General features: G+C 37.1%; 1 protein-coding gene across 1 annotated transcript; it reads left to right on the top strand.

Annotated features, from left to right (window-relative positions):
- Positions 1-1,805: 1,805 nt before the first annotated feature.
- Positions 1,806-19,644, top strand: FOXN1 (forkhead box N1). The gene is made up of 8 exons (XM_065647261.1): positions 1,806-1,946; positions 3,637-4,140; positions 5,460-5,567; positions 11,388-11,515; positions 12,323-12,419; positions 17,260-17,467; positions 17,906-18,433; positions 19,376-19,644. Exons 1-8 carry the CDS (start codon positions 1,827-1,829, stop codon positions 19,642-19,644), a joined length of 1,962 nt encoding a protein of 653 aa, XP_065503333.1. The 5' UTR covers positions 1,806-1,826.
- Positions 19,645-20,659: the final 1,015 nt, after the last annotated feature.

Below are 20,659 nucleotides of genomic sequence, written 5' to 3'. Positions count from 1 at the left end.
CATTGTTTTAGTAAAAGGCTGCTTCTCATTCAATATTCAGTAAAATATTTTCACTATGTAGGGGAGAATTTTTATAGTATTAAAATGACAGTAAGACGACTCCTTTCCTACCAGCCTCCATGAGATAGCAAAAGGAAATTCATAAACAGAACCTGGCAGACGTCTTAGAGAGGAGGGACAATAGTAATTTGGTTGTCCTGGACCTTTTGTATTGACTGTCCAAATAACCATGAGAACAGAAAAGCTTCAGGAATTATTATACTTTATTATACCTTTTGACTTACCTCTTTTCTTATTTCCATTAATCTGATTTTCTTGAAATCAAGCTCCTCCTTTTCTATATTTGTGACCACGTGTCAAATGTCTCTTGCAATGCAGAAGTGATTAATCAAGAATTGGAACTATACGAAAGCTTTTAATAAAATTCTAATGCTTAAGATCACAAGTTAAGCAGCTGGGTTGAAGAACTGCAGTATAAAGGAAAGGTCAGATGCAGCTTTGTATAACATGAAGTGGGAAACCAGCATTAAGAGGGCAGACAGTGTGGAACACTTACAAATATACACACACATCTGTTTCCTAGTTGTCAGTTTTCCCACCTGCTTCTTTTAAGATGCATGTCAGTCAGAAGTGCACCTCCTCATCAGCCTCCAGTTAAGCTACTGGGAGAAAAATCTGCACCCAAGACATTTCTGAACTTTATCTAACATCATTTTTTCCTGATATACTACTACAGGTCTCATACTTGATTTCCAAGCCCCATTGTGCTTTATCCCCTTGGGCAGCGCAGTCTTGCTCATCATAAATACAGATTTCTCTTTGAACTATAAGGGCAAAAAAGGTTTTCCACATTTTTAAGTGATATATCTTTGTTAACCAAACCTAATAAACCCCTTAGCTATTTACCTAACAGCCATTTAAACACATGGCAAAGAATTTGCAAATTAACTCTTGACATACAGTGGCTTTTTCCTCCCTGACTTGTACACCTGAAATCTAAACTCTGAACTCAAGACATTTTTACATAGATACACACATGGTGCAGCATTATGTGCATGACATAAGAAGAGGATATGAGTCCTCCTTTTGTAGTTTTACTGTATGGTTACAGTGAACAAGGACTGGGAAAAAAAACATGATAGAAAACAAAATACTAGAAGATAAAATTTGTTCCTCTTAATCCAAAGAACACCATCAGATATGTCTCATATATCCAAAGATCAAAGATTGGGAACTTGAAAGGAGATACAACTCACAAAAATAGGTATGGAATGATGAAGTAATTTACATATCTCAGATACATTTAATCATGCAAAACAGAACAAAAAGGCTGAACGGATTGGTACTAATAAAAAAGTAGGAGCAAAAATATAAGTCTGTAGTAACCATCAATCTAAGTAATTATAGCCCAAAAAAGCCTTTTATTTTCTCTGGTCTCACTGAAAGCAATGAGGGCGCATTTATATAACAATCTCTCAATAAAGCAATATCACTAAATTTGCATGACCCCAAAGCAACACATTTTCATTAACTTACGAACCTATAGAAAACAAAATAATGACTTATTTTGTAAAAATTGTGCAGTAAATCCATATAAACTCTGTCACACCTTCACTGTAATTGCAGCTACAGAACATGTCTTTGAAAGCTAAAGATTCAACTGTATTAGGAATGCTACAGGATGGGTTATTGTCCAGCTGCACATCTAACACTGTCTAGTCAACTGCACATAACAAGACAGTTTCTTTTACAGTTCAACTTTTAGAAAGTATTTACTGTAATTTGGTTCTGTCATAACAGGATTTCTGTCTGCCGTGGATTTGGTAATGGTTTCACTACTCCAAGATCAATCTAATATTAAATTTTCTTCTTCGGACACTCTGGAAAGGGACCAACAAGACCTCATGAAGACACAGAGGGATTCAGTATCCCCAATTCAGCAAATTGTGAGTAAGATGCCCCATTTCTGTTTCTCTTTCTTCAGAGGCACAAGTTCAGATAGAATATTCAGCAATTGCTGTGCTAAACCTCAGCATACTTAACTAGTAACAAAGCAAACACTGGAAGTTTTATTCTTGAAGAGTAGAAACTTGGGTTATTCTTCTGAGCTAATCTTAAGATCCATGGCAAATTTGATTGTGTAAAATCATATTACATTAAAAATAAAACAGGCAATCCATCTAGCTACCAATCCAGTAAAAATGCTACATTTAAAGTAATTCTCATCCTGTTTCTAAAATAAAGAAAGACGACAGACAGAGAGACATTGGAACCTTTTCATCTACTCCCTACCCGTAGAGGATACCCTCAAGCACTTCATGATCTCTCTCCTGTTGCCTATATATTGATCATGTTTACCTTTCATAACGAAAGTAAAATTGAGAATAGTATTTTTCGTAAAACAGCAGCAAAATAACCATTGTCATACCATTATTATGAAAATTTCAGGTGGAGAATTGACACCACTGCCATTCATGCAGCTTTATATAACTAAATACAGGGTTCTCAAAATAATTCTTATTTAACAAAAGGTATTGTAAGCACACGTGAGAAGCCAAAAGTGTCATGAGGTCAGATTTGCTTTCTGCAGTAATCTATGACAGAACAAAATATTAACAGCTTTGACACACAGACCCATGTACAAATGAATGAAAAAGCTGTGCCATGTTCCACTCTGCAGAAAGCACTGCCTTTTACACCAGCTTCCCTTTGGGACTTCTTGAAATCTGGCTCTTCCATGAAGGCAGATATTCTTTCATCTGCTCTCCTAAAATACTTGAAGACCAACTTGGATTTAGGGGGCAAAAGAGAAAAGGGACCACTTGATAGTCTGGTCTGACTTTTTGTGTAACACAGAATATTACATTTTCCCCTTCACTGAACACCATAACCTGCCCTTAGACTTAAGCATATCTTCTCAAATGGCATCCAAGTTGCTACTCATCCTTGATAGCAGGGGAAATATGCATAATTTCTACGTTGAATGTGCTCAGCTTCAGGATCCAGCCACTAGTTCTTGGATCCAGCCACTAGTTCTTGTTAAGCCCTTTCTCTTCTAGATTAAAGAGCACTTTAGAAGCTATTATTTTCTTTTCGCCAAACTGTAAAAGGGAAGGGAGGAGATGAGGCAGGAAGGTGGTTAGAATGTCCACCTAGAGCCTGCCTGTCTCACGGAATGAGTGTGGCTATGTTAATGAAAGGAAGTGATGTAACAAGCAACATATCTGGCAGCCTGTAACACCATCAGATAATGAGATAAAGCTTATTTGACTAAACTTGTATATGACAAGACTTGCACTTATCATATTCCTGTCATTTAATCTTCCGTCACTTGATCATATACCATCTTCTCCCTGAAACTGTCAGACTAACTAGTGATTAGTTACCTAAGACACTCTGTTCTTCCAAGATAGCTGCACAAATTATGATTACTTCAGACTTCTCAATGCTTTTATTAATTTAGTTTTGGATATCGAGTAACCAGAAAACCCTTGAGATCTTTTACGGCTTCTCTGCATGAAGGTGACTAGGACTAATAATTTTATACTTCTCATCAATAATATTTTTCATGTACTTTTTTTTGCAAATAATATTTGTTCACACTAATCCTAAATAAATGGCAATAATTCATTGCAGGATAACCCCGGTTATAATTGCCAACCGTACGAGTCAGACGGCAGGACAGAAAGAAAGAGTTCAGAGTCTTCTCACAGCTCCAGCCCTGCTTCTCCAGCCCAGGATCAAATTCATGGGAGATATCCCACAAACCAAGGAATTCACTGTGGCAAGAACAAATTTAAAGCGTCTTTCAGTACTGAAAAATTCAGACGGTACAGTTATGAAGAAAGTACTGTAGGAAATTATGACAGGTTTCTCAAGAGCAGCAGAAACCCCTTTCACCCTTACAAGAGGCAGATCAGCGAAGATGTCTTCCAGGAAGCACATCAAGCCCTCCCACCAGAAGCTTCGCCCTTCAAAAATGCTACAAGCATCAATGGTTTTGAGGGTCTACCAGGATCTGCAGGTCCTGACGAGCCAGAGTCATTTCCTACACACATTCCAAACATCTCTGCAGACCAACCATGGTGTAACAGCCTCCAATACAACACCACAGGTCAAGATCACAGTTCACAAGTCATGGTCAGTATTTTTTTTTTCCATTTTTTTCCTGTTTTCAATGGCAAAAATATACTTTCAGAACTGTTTTCTAATCTATTAATGTGACTACATGGACACTTAGTCTCTTGTCGAGTTGCAGTCTTGAGATCAGGATAGACATCCATATTTATTTGTCTAAGTTCTCTATTTAATGGCCTTTCCTTACTGAAAAACAGTCCTCAGAAAGGTGCACAAGGACAAAATATTTTCCACTAGACATGATGCACAAATCCTAAATATCCAAATTCTTCCTGACAACACGTTTTATATCAGTAGTTGTCCTCAACTGGTATTTTCAAGGGACAAAAGTTCACAAAGCAGTATTTTTCAAGCATAAGGACGCGTGTATCAGATTTGTTACAACACCTGACCTGCATTTTTCTGGACACGAAGAGAAACTCTTAAGACATCAGTACTACTTAAAATTAAATATGTTTATGGCATGTGCAGTGTAAAGGTACCTGGGCTAATTCATACACTAGACGGAAGCAACTGCCTGTTTAGGGCAGCCCAGAGATCCCTGAAACACGAGGTAAATATTACCCTCCAGTATCTCCACAAGGTATCTCTGCCGTGATCCAAAGCGTGAAGCATATCTTCATAATATAGTGCAGACAAAAACAATGTCTGAATCTGCCAGGAGAGGGCCCTAACCACTGGTTCTAAATTGCTGTAAGGCAAAGAATTCAATGGTTACCAAAAGAAAGAGGGGTTAAAGAAAAAAATCTTGATTGGATTAATTCACCAGGGAACGGAGGGATGTTGCCAGGGTACACACCTAGGGATTTAAGCCATTCAAGTTAAGGAGGAAATTGATCTAAATCTCTGATTTCCTTGATAAATACTCATCTGTATTCTCCTCTGCCACGTCTTTCCTGTGCATCATAGACATCACCCTCTCCCTAATGACAAAACTTCAGTGTCAGCTTGAGGTACTGACAGTCTGCAAGATAAAAATCAATGAGTATGAAAAAGAGAGAGAGATGGAGACACACATGCATGGTCAGGAATAAAAGCTGGAATATGCAGTTTGTGTGTGTGGTGAAAAGGGATAAACAGGAACTGACATTTTCTGAATTGCTCTTTGTAGGGAAATTGACTGGGATTTCCTTTTTCAAGCAGTAATTATATAAATGCAGGAAACAATGTTTATTCTTGTACCAGTAGTATATAAAACAAATTCTATGTAACACTTACTGTGCCAGAATCAAAGACGAATCAGAACAGTAACTAATAGAATTATTCTACTTTAAACAGAGGGGTTCTCTCTAATAACTCTTTCCTTTAATACTTTCTGGCAGGATTCAGACATCAAGCTTAGGACATCCCCACTGGAAGGGCAGCCTGGTTTGTATTGCTATCAGCCTCAAATGCAGCAGATGTATTGCCCCTCACATCCTTTCCATCAGGTCAGTACAATATGTAGACAAAATCCCCTCTTATTTCTAGCACTATAATGGTGTACTAGTTATAGTAATAATACAAAAAGATAGATGAAAACACTGCCTACTAAATTTGTGTTTGCATGGCCATGTTTGTACACAAACATTTTGTTTACAACAATGAGATCTTAAAAGAACCACATTTAAATGGCATTTTAAAATGGTCAGCCAGAGGAAAAAACAAACAAACAAAAACACCTTGTAAAAATTGGATCTTGGTACTGCTTATATATATTTTCACCATTATGCTTAAGAAAATTTGCTTTGAAACCAGATAAATTATATTATTAACATAACTGTCAGTGACCATATACTTAAAATTCAGATCAAACCTAGAAACACACTTTTAAAGCAAAATTTTAACAGAAAGATTATGTTTGCTTTCCTTGTGCTTGACGGCACACACATACCTTTTGCAATCTTTTGACTGTTACATCATCCCTAGTGAAAGATTATTCAGCTGTAGCATAATTGACAATAATGCTGCTGATGCATGAGAAAGCAGAATATTAAGGTTGTTCTTCCGTAATGTAACTATATTATTAATACTAAAAACGCGCAGGAGTAACTGACACCTTTTTCCTGAGTGTGTTTAGATGTCAGTTGAATACATGTCAGTTCATATTTTCAAAGCAGTATGCAGACATTATCTTTGTAAAAATCACACCTATAGATTAATCTTATTTGTGATCCTAGTACATATTTATAGAGATTAGTGAGCGCGGTCTACTGAGCTTTGAAAACTTGGCATAGAGGGAGTGTGTGTTTCACAGAAAGCCATATTCATGACTGAAATGTCGTTAAATAATTTCCTTTAGGTATAAATGGTGGTGTGGTTCAATGCATTGAAGTCTTCCTCTTTTATGCTGAGTTATCTGCAATGTACAAAATTTTCGGTAGGACACTCAAGGAGCTAAAAATATGCTCAAAGCACCCTATTAAAAAAAAAAAAAAAACACCACCAAACAAACAAACACAAAACCCAACAACTTATTTAAGGTGAAATTAAGGCAATGATGATTTTTCACATATATAGGCAGAAATCCATATACAAAAGTAGCACAACTACCAAAACTCCCAACCATTAGAATTAAACTTAAAGGAAATTCATATATATAAAATATTTGAACAGAAAAGCTCATGCAAGTTACACCTCTTTAGATCCCAGTGACCAATGACAGATCTTGGGGAATCAACTGTACCATCTCATTCAACTTGCTCAAGAAGTATAAAAAAATGTAACTAACAGAGCAGCAACTTTAAACTGTGCAAAGAAAAAAAAAGTCACTGTATGATATTTCACTGGGATTGTTAATTCATGTGGTGTTACTACTATTTTAATGACTCAGACTAATCATACCATTCATCATCAGGACTCAGTCCCTAATCATGAAAAAGAAAGGTTTTTAGCATTATTTTCTTTATGAGGAAATTTAAGTAGTTTCTGAAAACAGAAGCAGAATGACCATAAATAACAAGAATAGACATACGTAGAAATTTTATGATCATTGACAGATTTAGGTCATCTGTCACAGATGACTTCTTAGGAATTTCATTTGTTAGAGTTTTGTAAAACACATTACTAAGGATGAATTAAAGTATTCCATGCCTCAGTAGTTTTTTTCTTATAAATATCCCGCTTGTCTACTGAAACTTAAAAGATGATGTCTGATTATTGCAGTATATAACCCTTAGATATAGAGAAGAATAAAATAGGGACTAACTGTATCGACCACATGGAGAGCCTCCAAGACTTCTATGGCCTTTCTGAACTTCTGGTGTCTGGGACAGTTGAAATGATCAACAGGACAGTGTGGGTCAATAAGCACTCTCAAGTACCAAAACTCACATGAAGTAAACTTCTAAAATCAGGCTCCTATTACTGTCACCTTCCTCTTCCTCCTCCCTCAGCTCTGGGCGGCCCCTGTCCACTAACTGGACGTTGTATTTACATCAGCTTAGGAACTCAGGGGCACAGAGGTTCTTCTCCAACAAGGTGTTGCACAAGGACAGACCAACTTGCTCATGGCATGCAGGTACTACTGAGTTCAAATAGTTTCAATATCAAGGGCTTTTTGTACCTGCTGTCCTCAGTGGGTAGCCTTGTAAAACTTGCAAAGCGTACAGATGCTAGATAGATGTGGGGAAGGCACAGATAACAGAAAGAAGCAGTTATCCTACAGAGTCAGGAAATATGGCTAGAGAATAATCTCACTCCTGGCTTTTTTCTTTTACCTATCACTCTGGCGTTCCACTAGCCAGAGTTTATTGAATTCTTTTTCCTATAACATGGCAAAAAAGGTAATTATCTTTTAAGTTCTTATCAATACCATCATAATTAATTTACTTATTTTTTCTTGTTATCCTAAAATTCAGTAGAAGTGACAAAAGCTAATAATAAAATTTGATTTTACTATTGTTATTTTAGAAGAAAAGGGTCCCAGATGAAGGGCTAATTTGCCACAAAAGTTTTGCTGCAAACGTAAGTTAGTTCCCCACTAGAAGTGTGGTAAAGACATCGTGGACGTGCCACAGCACCATGCATCTCACACACAGTAAAAATGTGAGTTTTCTGCTTTAGCAGAAACTCCAGTCATCTTGTTAATTCGTTTGGATATTTTTTAATTTCTTTATTCAGTCCAAAGTAGGCACCTTTCCTCTGTCACTGCTGATTTGATAGCAGTATTATTACTATACATTGATATTAACCACATTCCAAAAAAATCTACAAAATTAAAGCTGAAATACACCTTCTGGGACTTGCTACGCAAGACACAACAAGCACTAAGAGGAAAGTCTTCCATCCACCTGCAGGCTGGCACTGTGGTAGATCTCTTACATGCAGCAGGTTTCTGTCAGACTTTTCAATATTTGTGCTTCTTAATGTTACTATAGTAAAAGTTCGGCAACATGTTCTACTACTCAGAGGGAAAAAACAGTGGGTATAAGCAGCCAAAGTCGTAACAGGTAGGATTGCTGTCCATGTGCCATAATTAGATATTAGGAAATGAAAGAACATGCAATACAAGACAGAGAAGCTGAATAACATTTTTTGCATGAAGCAGCTCCAGTATTAATATTTTACATTTCAAATTTGAATGGAGCAGAGAAGTTTAAATCCCTAGGAAGTCACACTCAAGAGAATGAAGTAAAGGATGTTCAAACTACACCTCATTTTTCATTAGAGGGATGAGAGAGATCAACACCTTCATTAATTTTGTCCAAATGATAAAATGGCCTCACCTTCCCCTTTGCTGGACATAAGGCAAATGATGACTCACAAGAAAAATTACTTCTTATTGACGAGAAAGAAATAGCAGACACTTACTGAAGTCACCTACCCACCCACTGTAAAACACTGACACCTTTCATGCCAGTGGTGCGACTGTAAAACCAGCTCAAGCCTGTCATACCAGACCATTCCCTGGCCTCTGTTCCCTCAAAAAGGAGTAATGAAACCAATAAAACAGAAATAATCCTTCAAACGCCTTCTTGCCTTTGGTGAGGACATCACAACCAGTCCAACCTTAGCATCACTTCCTTTCAAAGAGCCACTGAAAGCAACAAAATCAAAATTATTGTATGAACTGACCAGTTTTCTACTCTGGTGAAAAATCTGCACAAATGCAATAAAGCAGGCAGCACAGAACTGCACATGGAAATTAGCTCACAGCTGCTCTGGGAGACTGCAGTTTTGCCTGGTATTTAACAAGGCAGGACATGATTAATTATGTGCATCTCATTTCTTTCATCCTGCTTACTGTAGCAAACAGATGAGTATATTTGGTATGTTTTTCCATTTTCCATTTCAGGCAGTTTAATGTTAGAAAGATAAAAGCAAACACGCAAAAACTCGAGCAACAACAATAAAATTATGGAGAAACTGAAATAAATTATTCAGAATCCAGAATGAACAAACTACGAACATTTTGCAAGCACATGATAACTTTTCACAGGCATTTTAAGTGGACAAAGATCAAGAGCAACAGAAACTATTGGTCCAAAAATAGGAATGACAGTAAGAAACTAAGGAGATGTATAAACTAATTACCTAGAAAAATTTTCCAACAAGTCTGGAAAGCTACATGATAAATCTTTCAGAGGAACCATAAAAACCTCATGACCAAGGACTTCTAGAGGTAAGCAGTAAAACACCAGGACAGGGCTCAGCAATCTTTGAGTACTAGGGAAGGCATGCAGGTAGATTTTTTTTAATAGCATATGACATGACTCCTAATTTTGGCCATGCCCTAGCCCTGGTATCTGGAAAGATTCATCTGTAGGAGGCAGAAATTCCTCTCGCACTGAGCTCTGAGTTCAGTGGGAGCCTTTGGCTCACAGAGAGCCAGCTGATGGTATCTCACCTTAGCAGAGTAGCATTTCTTTGTTCTTGAAAGGTGCTTGCTGGCAGGTTTAAACTGTAATTTGGAAGAGAAAAATGTGACCAACTGCTGTATTAAAAAATTGACAGCAAACCTACAGAAACTCTGATGTAATCGAGGCTATCTATACATTTTCTCCCTCCTTTCACGTATTTTTTGGCACTAGCATATGTCTGTCATATTTCTGTCTCTTTAATCTCTTGAAGAGATAACTGAGCATTTCAGTCTCAGGGTTCTGCTGCTTGTCCCGAGGGGTGGGATGAGGGTAGCATAAATGCTATCTGATTTTAGGTGCCCCAGCTATTCTTTTTAGCTTTTTGGTATAGAAAATGGAGAAAAAGAAGCTGCTTGAGGTAGTGGGTAACAGCATTTAAGCTCCTGGCCTCTTGGAGAGACCTGTTTTTTTGTCATTGACTACGAGGGAACCATTGACACTGAAGCCTCACAGCACAAGTCAGGCAATATGAAAATCATCTGGGCTGTCGAAGGAAGAAATCTCTCCTATGCCCCTCTCCTGACCCACGTAACACCATCACTAACTTACTCTATAGCACATCTGCTTTAATATATATTCTGCTGCCATTGGTTCGCTACAGCTTTTGTTGTTTGGGGTTTTTTATTGCCTTGCCCGATAACAGCAAATAGAATGGATGTGTTGAGATGCTAATTCTCTTGGGGAATTAATTTTCCACACTTTGAATTTTTGCCTTGTTGTATCCCTCTCCACCTAAAAACAAAACAACAAAAAAATGCACAGAAAACCAAAGAATGCTCCATCAAAACTTTCCTGTTCCTTCCTATACTTTTAGTGGCTTTACTTAATAAGCTTATTTTCCAATGCCACACGTCGTTTGAAGTACTTTATTCTGGTTTGATCTTTTAATTCATATAAAGAAAATTATACCATTAATTTATTTGTCTATGTGGGGCAATGTTCAGGCGGAGGCAGAGCAGGCTAAGATACTTCAACTGGAAAAGAGATGGCCAAAGGGAGATATGCTTTAAATCTATAAAATTATGAATTATCTGGAGACAATTAATAGCATACAGTTACTCCCATTTTTCACAAGAACTCAGTAGCATAACAGGCAACAATAAAAGAAAGTACTTTTTCTTTTTACATACTTCAATTTGAAACACATTGCAACAAGATCTGGTAGCAGCCAACATATGAGTGAGTTCTTCTTCATACATGCCCCACTTCTACTTCTTAAGCGTCAACTAGTAATATTAATGTTTTGCAATACCGTGCTAGAATGAATTTAGGTCTGACTTGGCATAACAGCTATTAAACTTAGGCAGAGGACAATATCCTAAGAACTAAATAGTTTAATACTGTTATTAAGAAATATTTTTGAGAGGTTGTTGCTAAGCCAAGTAACATCTTTTTTTATTGTGCCATCAGTATCCCTCAGGAGGCAGCTATCCTCTGACTTACATTACTTCTTCGCACTACCCTTACCAAAGAATTGCTCCTCAAAGCAGTCAAGAATCCCAGCAGCCTCTATTTCCCAAACCCATCTACTCCTACAGGTAACAAAATATTTTTTCAACCTATGACGTTACAGGAAATACAGTTTACCCATGGCCTATTTCCAGTGTAATTTGCAATAATGTGCATACCCCTATTTGTCGTGCTCCCGGTGTGCTCCGTCCTGTTTGCATGAATCACAAGATGTTCCAGACTCTGGGGCCAATGCAGAGGGAAATGAAATGTTTTAAAGCATGTGAACAGTCTTGATCACCCCAACAAAAGCCAGACGTTTCTCTAATACAAAATCTTAGGTGTTGCAGATTTCATCAGACTAGACTAATCACACTTAGTTGTCTTTTACAAGACCTGTATTAAAACTAATTTTTTTACTAGAGCAAGGAAATGCCTAGAAAACATATCAAATATGCAAGTCAGCTCACAGGTTTAGCCCCCAAATAGCAGTCTAACAAAGTAGATCAGACAATTACATTTTAATTATACCTTCTGTCACTGTTGATATTCTCTTTGTGGCCTTTACTAGTTTAAGCATTCAAACACAACCTTAAATAAATACACACTAGCAGGATTTGAAGGCTGTAGTCTTGATCACACTTTCTATTACTTTATTTTAAACCCAGGTTGGACTTTCTAGATGCACTTTGAGAATTACTTCTGAAGGTTATGCACTGTAAGGAGATTGCTTATAAACAACTGAGTGAAAACCTTAAGTACCACCTGTATTCACATTAAGACAGTGAAAGCCAGAGTAGTTACTCTGGCTTACTATGAAAAATAGCCTTCTTTTTTTTCTGCTTCTGAGGAGGCATGCAGAACAGGCTAAAATACTTTTCTTTTTCTCTCTAAAGCATCCTGATCTTCATGGCACTCAAAAACAGCAAGACAGGGAGTTTGCCTGTCAGTGAGATTTACAATTTCATGACTGAACACTTTCCTTACTTTAAGGTGAGTTCCATGGGGAGGGTTGGAAAAAAGAAAAAAAAAAAAAAAAAAAAAATCACACTCTAAGCTTACCTAGCAGCAGAGGGAATAAGGGAGAGGATTCAATCTATGAAAAGGGATACTTTCTTAGTAGATTAATATAAAATCAGTTATATACTACATACCTTCATGATCACAAACTACCCAGCATTTTAGGCCTAGGCAGAAATAGACATGATATGTGGTAATATTTAACACAAAAAAATATTAAGAACTGTTCTAACATAGAGTTTGTGTAGATAACAAGAGGCCATTCTTCACTAAAAACTCATAGAAAGGATAAATATTTTTAAAAACACATCCATTCCTTCCTCTCAGATCTCAAATACAGGCAAAACTGATCTTGTGGCTTCCTCTGCCGTCAACAGCAACTCCAGACTCATGTGGAAGCAGAGGTTCAAGGTTATCTTGCTCTGTTCTGGAGCTGGGACATCCGTCTTGGGCAACTTCATCACTTGCATGCATTGTACAAAGAAAAGTATAATATGTGATAAACGGTACTAAGCTCATAATTACAGAGTAATGGTGGTGAAGGCAAGGGTGTATGGTTTGCAGCAGATATTGAAATTTAAATCCATGCCGTAAGAGAATGGTTTGGTGCACATGGAACACAAGTGGAAAGAGATTAGTCAGCACATGATCCGAGAGCAGAAGTGTCACACTGAAGATTTTTAAGAGAGCTATAATAGAATCGTCGACTGCAGCTCAAAACAGAGCTTTATTACTGCTGATTCTTCAAAAACATCTCACTAGAAGTCCAGATCAGGTGACCCACAAGTGTTAGCAAGGCCCAAAAATGAACAGAAAGCAACATGACCCTGTCCTGTTTCCTATTGCAAATAAACGTGCAGCAATTCAAATAAATCTAAAGCAACTAGAAAAAAGGAAATTCAAATATCTGTATTAAGAACACAGAGAATAACTAAAAATAAATGTTCTGATACAATTTTGAAGTGGTTTTGGACACTGACTGAGGATAAATAATGCCTGCAAAAAAAATTAAAATTGAACATGTCAGTAATCAGAGAAAAAGAATAAGCATTATGAAGGAAGAAAGGAAGAACTGTTAGGATCAGTTACACTTTGTATTCCCAGAATTCCATCTGAAACATCCTTAAAACAAGCAGAGGAGAATAAGCAAGCAAATATTATGCTTATGGACACTAAGCCCTGTCTAGCTCTGGTTTTTACAGCAGCCCACAGAATTATCAATATATGGTAAAATCTAATATCCTCTAACCTCTCTTTTTGGAGAGACTTCAGCAAGATAAGGTCATATAAAAGTCAATAAAGAACATTTTGTTATTGCTACTAGAACTCACTAAAGAGCAGGATACGACAGGGGAGGGGAAGCAATTTAAGTTGGAGAGAAACAGTACAAGTGTACACAGAACCTTGCTGGAAGACATTAGATGATACAAGCCTAGTCAAATTAACTTGTATTCGCTGCCACAGCAAATTCAGTTTCTATGATGCAACAATCTCATTTCTAGTTGAAACAGAGCAATCCAACTCCTACGTCCTAGGGAAAAAAAAAAAAAAAAAAATCTACACAGCTAAAGCTGAATTACTCTTTGATGTACCTCTCCCTTCTCTTGAGACCTAGATTTAAAGAGAAAGGGTTTTGCAAGATCACCAAACTCTTTAAACTTCAAGAGGTGGTCAGGATCAACGGGTCTGCATGATAATATTTTTCACTTGTCATCCTTTTTATTTTTTCTTTGTAGTGATTAGCAAGTCTAACAGAAAGCTTTAGTCTTGTTAATTGGAGTTATTACTAGTGGTCCAAGAGGTTAGAAAGGTCTGTGGTCTGACGGAACTTAGAGCAGCAAGTATTCTCTTACAGTGTCCAATTCCACACAGCTTTGTCCACACTACGTTGAATGCAGCAACCACAGGAGCGAGCCAGAGCAAGGAGATTCCAATTCTACAAGAGCAACTTCAGTAACCAAAGCTCAGTTCATAAACAGACAATCAAATATTAACTTTTAAAAAACTGGTGACATGAACTGGTGAGTTGTAACATGAACACACTGCCGGAGCATTCCTTCAGGGCCCACCTGGGTAAACGACTATTTTTCAGTGCTCAGCAATACTGAGTTTAATGCAAGAACCTGTTCAACTCTTGGCAGTAGTCTCCAGAATAAATCTGTGTACTTCTTGCTCTTACATTTTTAAAACTATCTCACAGTTTACACCCCCACACATTCTGAAAACCTCTGAGAAACACATGCCACTCCCATCTGCTCTGGTACTTAGCAGAAACACTAATTATCCTGTCTAGATACACACAGAGGCATATGCAGCCTCATGTGCAGGGCAAGAAACATGAATATTCTTTCAGGTTGGCTCATTCAGTAGCTAAGTACATATCTTACCTAGGAGGAGTGGTTTTATTTACTTTTAGAACTGCCAGAAAGCAACTGCAAGGGAAAAAATCTGATTCATCACCTTTAGTATTACCCTATGGCAAAAAGAGAGTTTTAAAGTATTTGTTGGGTGTTTTTGTTTGGTTGGGGGGTTTTTTTGTTTGTTTTCTTTTTTGTTGTCTCACCTATAGGACTGGCTAACAGAATAGTGAAATGCTGACATCAGGTGGGCCAAAAGGTTAGAAACTCTGCTGCTATGAAGGGAAAATCATTTATTTTTTAGTAAATAATATATTTGACTTCCACAACCAATTATTTTTTTAAATGAAGAAAGCAAGTATTAAATTTGACCCTCAAATTATTCAGTTAGGCTATTAACACTAACCCACAAGATAGTCCTTCATGACAAGTTAGGAAATAATCAATTTTACATTTGTGGTAACAGTGGAATTTCTGTCCAAGTATGTTCAAAAATTCATGGTGTATCATGTGAAAGCAAAAATGGACACAAGTCCATTTATAAAATATTATCTTAGAGGAAATCTGTTACAGTAGGCAGCAATTAGAGAAACTAGCAAAAAGCTGGCTTTACTTGAGAGAACAATCCCTATTAATGAAGCGTTAGAAAGGAAACAAAGCGTATGAAAGGGAAATTTTAATTTTTAACCTCTTTAAAAAGAATACAGAAAACCATATTTAGTTCTTATCCACTCTGTTCAATAATTCTCTGGGGTTGATAGAAACAATTATGATGATAAATATTTTGCATCCATGAATATATATCAATAGTAGCACATAGGCAACTTCACCCACCTTTCAGAGAGTTAATTTCTTTTAATTCTTCTGACACACAGATGAGTAGTTTTTGGAAACAAGAAAAGCATCCAAAATTTGTTAAAAAAAAAAAAAGCCTCACATACACTAGTACTGAAGATCATTCTTTGCAATCCGATGAGCTCTAAAGTCTCTCTCACTTGAGATTTCTTCTCTCATCTCTCCAAATGCAGACCTTTTGGAAAGAATATAATTTGAGTGACACAGGTAAAGCTACAGTATTTTTTTAAACTAGTCTTACCATGACATGGGAAGTTGAGCTGGACTAGCAGTTGCATCTATTACAATGAATTTAGGTTTCTCAGTTTGATTCCTACCACTATGTAGCAAGTCATTTTTCCTGCTCCCTTAGTTTTTTTTTTTCCTTTTGTTTTTTAAAGATTAAATTGCAGTGACAATGAGCTAAGACAGTTCTACTCAGATATGCAACAAATAGCATTGTACAGTACCTACCAAAAGAAGAGCAAGGAAGTGACACATCAGGAATTTACTATAGGAATCTTCTGATCTGAACAAGCATACCCATTAGCAAAGCCCTAATGTGATGCACAGTATTGTCTGGCTGCATGACTAAGTAAGCAGAAATGAGTGAAATCAAATAAACACACACCAGACAAACTTACATGCAATAAAAGGATACAGTGCCATTTCTTCAAGATCAGTATTTCAGACTAGCAAGCAAACAGGCATTTCCTATCAGAATCTGAACATGACCATTGTGCTGAGTATTTCCCCCTTCATCCCTTACAGCAATATTCATTTTCAAAGTTATTTTACATGCAATTAGGGGGAAAAAATGCTTGTAAAACTGATATTGTATAAACAGAGATTTTTTTTTTTTTTTTTGCACCAGGTTTTCTTTTCTTTCCATTCTTGCAGTTGAATGCAAAACTGTCCTCAGGGAAAGGAGGGAATTTTGTTTCTCTCATTGATCAGTAATCGCCTAAATAAAAATAAAATAATCATTTTAATGAAGCTTATGTGTATTGTTCAGTTTACAGAAAAATTCAGCTTCTACTACTGAGTTAAAAATAAATGCAAAGCAAAAAGATGCAGTGATCAGATGTAGAAACCTGCATCTCATCCGTGGGGCTTGTGATTAAATCATTTGGTTATATAATAGAATTGGCCAGCATATAAAGCTACACCTACAGTAACCTGCTAAAATTCTTTTGAAGTCTGCCCGGACACTTAATTTGAGTCCAAGTAGCATGTAGTCCTTCAATTAAGTGTTTGAATTTTTTCCTAGGTGTTCCAAAATAGACTAAGAAGGTAGATTTCTGTTAGTTCACAGTTCTAGAATCTAATTCTTTACGCAGTCAATCATTACAATTTGCAAATTCACCCTTAAAAATCCAGCAGCCGCTCTGACAAGGCCAACCTTCTTGTTTAGGAGAGCAGTTACTATTTTATCTGATTTCTCTCTTCCCACACAACATGACAGTAACATTTTTGTGGCTTCCTTCTAACGTACAAGTTTCATACTGTAGAAAGTATAAACTAAACAGCTTTTCTTATAATATTATCAATCAAAACAGAAAAATATATTTGGATTTTTTTTTCCTGGAAGTTCCATTCTTAGATTGGATTTGTTTTTCCAGACAGCTCCCGATGGCTGGAAGAACTCTGTACGACACAACTTATCTTTGAACAAATGCTTTGAGAAAGTTGAAAACAAGTCAGGCAATTCTTCTCGGAAAGGCTGTTTGTGGGCTCTAAATCCAGCCAAAATTGATAAGATGCAGGAGGAGCTTCAGAAATGGAAGAGGAAAGACCCAGTTGCTGTAAGGAAGAGCATGGCAAAGCCAGGTCAGTAATTTATTAGTGTCTTGAGTTCTCAAACTGTCAACCCCTGAACTTTTCTTTCCAATAGGCTCTAAGCTGTATAAGAGAATTTATACATTGTTTAGGAAAGCATTTGAGATTTTTCCTGGTTATAAAGCAATTGGCAAAGTAATTTAAAAAAATAATATTTTTTTTTAAAGGCAGAATTAAATAAGACCTGGTTTTGCAGGAGTGCTTCCAAATAAGCACAAAGATGTCCCACCAAGAAAACAATCTCTCTTGACATCTCATTAAACTTCAGTCAACACTGAATAGGTACTATAGAATAAAATCTGAAATTAACTGATAGGAAATAGATGGTGGATGAATACTTGAGGAACACTAAATTTCTAACTGCAATCTATGAAGATTAAGGCTCTGTTAGGAATAAGTAAGACATTAATATTTTTTCTTGTTTTATAGAAGAACTTGACACGCTGATAGGCGACAAAAGTGAAAAGCTGAGATCTTCAGCCGTGTCCTGCAGCCCGACCGGTGTTGCAAATGCATCCCTTTCCAGACAGATGGCAGTCCAGCCCCACTCCTTGTGCCAGCCCTCTCTTTCCTCCGGTGTCCCACAGCCTTTACAGAGCATCCACGCACCAGGAGCTCTACATGTCAAGAACCCGTTACCAAATCTGCTCAGTGGGCAGCAAACTGCGTGCTATACATCACCGCAGGGTTTTCCTCAAATCTCAAGTACATTAATGCAACAGTCACCCGACCCTCAGACCCTTTTTCCTTCTGGGGAGGCTCAAAGTGAACTCAGAACTCAGCCCAGCATCACGCAGGATTCTCCCGTGCCGGCGCAGAGCCCCCCCAGCTGCGGGGGGAAGCTGCTGCCCGAGCCCCCCACGGCCAGGACAGTGCAGGACACGCTCATGCAGGAGGGGGATCTCAGCAACGACATCGATGCTCTTAATCCATCCCTGACTGATTTTGATCTCCAAGGTAGGTATCCAAGGCATTTCTATTTGGGAGAGTCAGGCTTCTTCTATTACATCCCAACCCTACAGCCTACATAAACACCTTTTTTTTTTTTCCTTTTAATTCTGTTTTCAAAGGTATCCTGCATTCATGTAAACAAACACTAGCAGAATGAAGATACCATTTTTGTTCTTTTTGAACTACTTGTCCTTGCCACAGCTATACAGACCAGCTTACTAGGCTACATTTTGCATTATGCCTTTAAAAAGTTTCCCAAGAAAGCTAGAAATTTACATCCAGAGCTTAAAAAAATCCCCTGCTTATGCCTGACTATGCTGATATTAAATACTGCAATACAGTATTTAGAATGTATTTTTTTAAATTCCAATATATTTTCCACTGAAAACTACTCAAGCACAATTATTTGGTGCGTATCAAGAGAACTGTCATGTGAAGAGCACAAAGAGAGAGAATTTTGATTGAATTTTCATTTCTTGTGATTTATCAGGTCAATTGTGTATCCCACAATTTAGTTTGCAATTCACAGAACACAACACCATAAGAATACAAGAAGTCCACTTGTGCAGTAATATTATTTGCAGATTTGTCCCATAAAATGCAATTAGCTCTTCCATATCTTATGGAGGCAATTTCCCCTTTCAAAATTAGTGTGGGTTTTTTTCAAATAGAAGTTAGGCTTCATAAAGATACATTTGCAACAGAATATCACCAGTTATCAAGTGACATAATTTTCTTAAATTAATGCTGCTTTCTCCCAGATTTAAATTTATTATAGAGACAGACAAATAATAACTAAATGATCTTTTTCCTTTCTCAATCACAAGTGAATAAGAGTACCTACACACACAGCACATATAACAGTATAGTTATGACTTCTCCCATAAAACAATGTTTCAAAAAGCATATATAAAGGAAGCTGAATCAATCCACTTTGTTTCATTATAGGCAATCTTTGGGAGGAGCTGAAAGACGACAGCCTAGCTGTGGATCCTCTAGTTCTCATCTCCTCATCCCCAACGTCTTCCCAGTGTTTCCCTTCCCACTGCCAGATGGAGAACAGCAGCAGCACCAACGCCAACATCCAGAACGGAACCACGCACAGCAACGTCCCTGATCTGCAGCTCACTACTCTTTACTCTGCCTTCATGGAAGTGGATACAGTGTCTCCCGCCTACCTAAATAATTCTGGATCCAAACCTATAGCACTAATGTGAACCACGCACCAACTTAGTCATTAGTATTATTTTGTCTAAATCCAGTCCTAACCATCACACACACTTATCCATCTGATTTATGCCAGCTGAAACTGTGTCCACCGGAATAAATATAATCTTTTTCCAGAACTCACCCACAGGATATGTAGCTTTACTATGATAATTTTCTACAGATCTGTACTAAAAAAAGGTTTTTAACTATTTAAAGATTATATTGTTAACGGCTGAACTGGTCAACACCATTTTAATCAAGCCACTCATCTGCATCTTCCAGAAACAAATGACTATAGGAGGAAAACAAATTATTGACTTTTTTTTCATGAAAGCTGCTTGCAAATGAACATAGAAGTCAAAGCAAACAATAATGTAACTTATTTCCTCGAGCAAATGATGTCAACAACATCTGCCATAGAAAACTCAAAAAAAAAAAAAAATCTGCATATTAAAACATTTATGGTCCCCTTGAAAGAAGTTCTGGGTTTTGAGAAACAAGAACATAAACTAAAAATTCTGCAAGTATTAGAAGACAGAGGACTAGCTGCTGACAGACTAAATCAAAGCAACAAATATACTTTACTGTGTTTAAAAATAAATTTAAGACTCTGCTTTTTTAATAAAAAAGAACAAAACTAGTAGAATTTTCACTTGGCTGGAAATTATTCACATTCATTCCTCTATTTTTATCCACATAAGCTGAACAGTAAGATGACCTATTCAACCATTAAATCAAGAATTTGAAGAATTAAAAAAGAGAATGACATTGTTGCAGTTAGCCAAATGCAGAGACCACCTCTATTTTAACATCTGACACATCCAGCAGGGTTTAGTATAATGCTGAGCTAGCCCTTGCATGAGGATAGTGTCTGGCTCCTAACATGAACTAAACTAAGGCATTTCAGGAGCCAGTTTCTCAGGAACACACTTTTCTCTCTGATTTACCACAAACTTGCTGCTGTGACGCGACAGAACAGTGTTTTATTTCAAGTGAAATAATCTAAAACAAGCCATTTAGAGC

Source organism: Caloenas nicobarica, chromosome 17 (assembly GCF_036013445.1).
Source record: "Caloenas nicobarica isolate bCalNic1 chromosome 17, bCalNic1.hap1, whole genome shotgun sequence".
Classification (NCBI taxonomy): domain Eukaryota; kingdom Metazoa; phylum Chordata; class Aves; order Columbiformes; family Columbidae; genus Caloenas; species Caloenas nicobarica.
The sequence above is the reverse complement of the archived record's forward strand: the minus strand, read 5'-3'. Positions and strand labels throughout refer to the sequence as shown.

Coding starts and splice junctions, on each gene's coding strand:
- FOXN1 (XM_065647261.1), top strand. CDS start 1,827: ATGGTTTCACTACTCCAAGATCAATCTAATATTAAATTTTCTTCTTCG. Junction 17,468..17,905: donor GAAGAGCATGGCAAAGCCAG/GTCAGTAATTTA, acceptor CTTGTTTTATAG/AAGAACTTGACACGCTGATA. Junction 18,434..19,375: donor GACTGATTTTGATCTCCAAG/GTAGGTATCCAA, acceptor GTTTCATTATAG/GCAATCTTTGGGAGGAGCTG.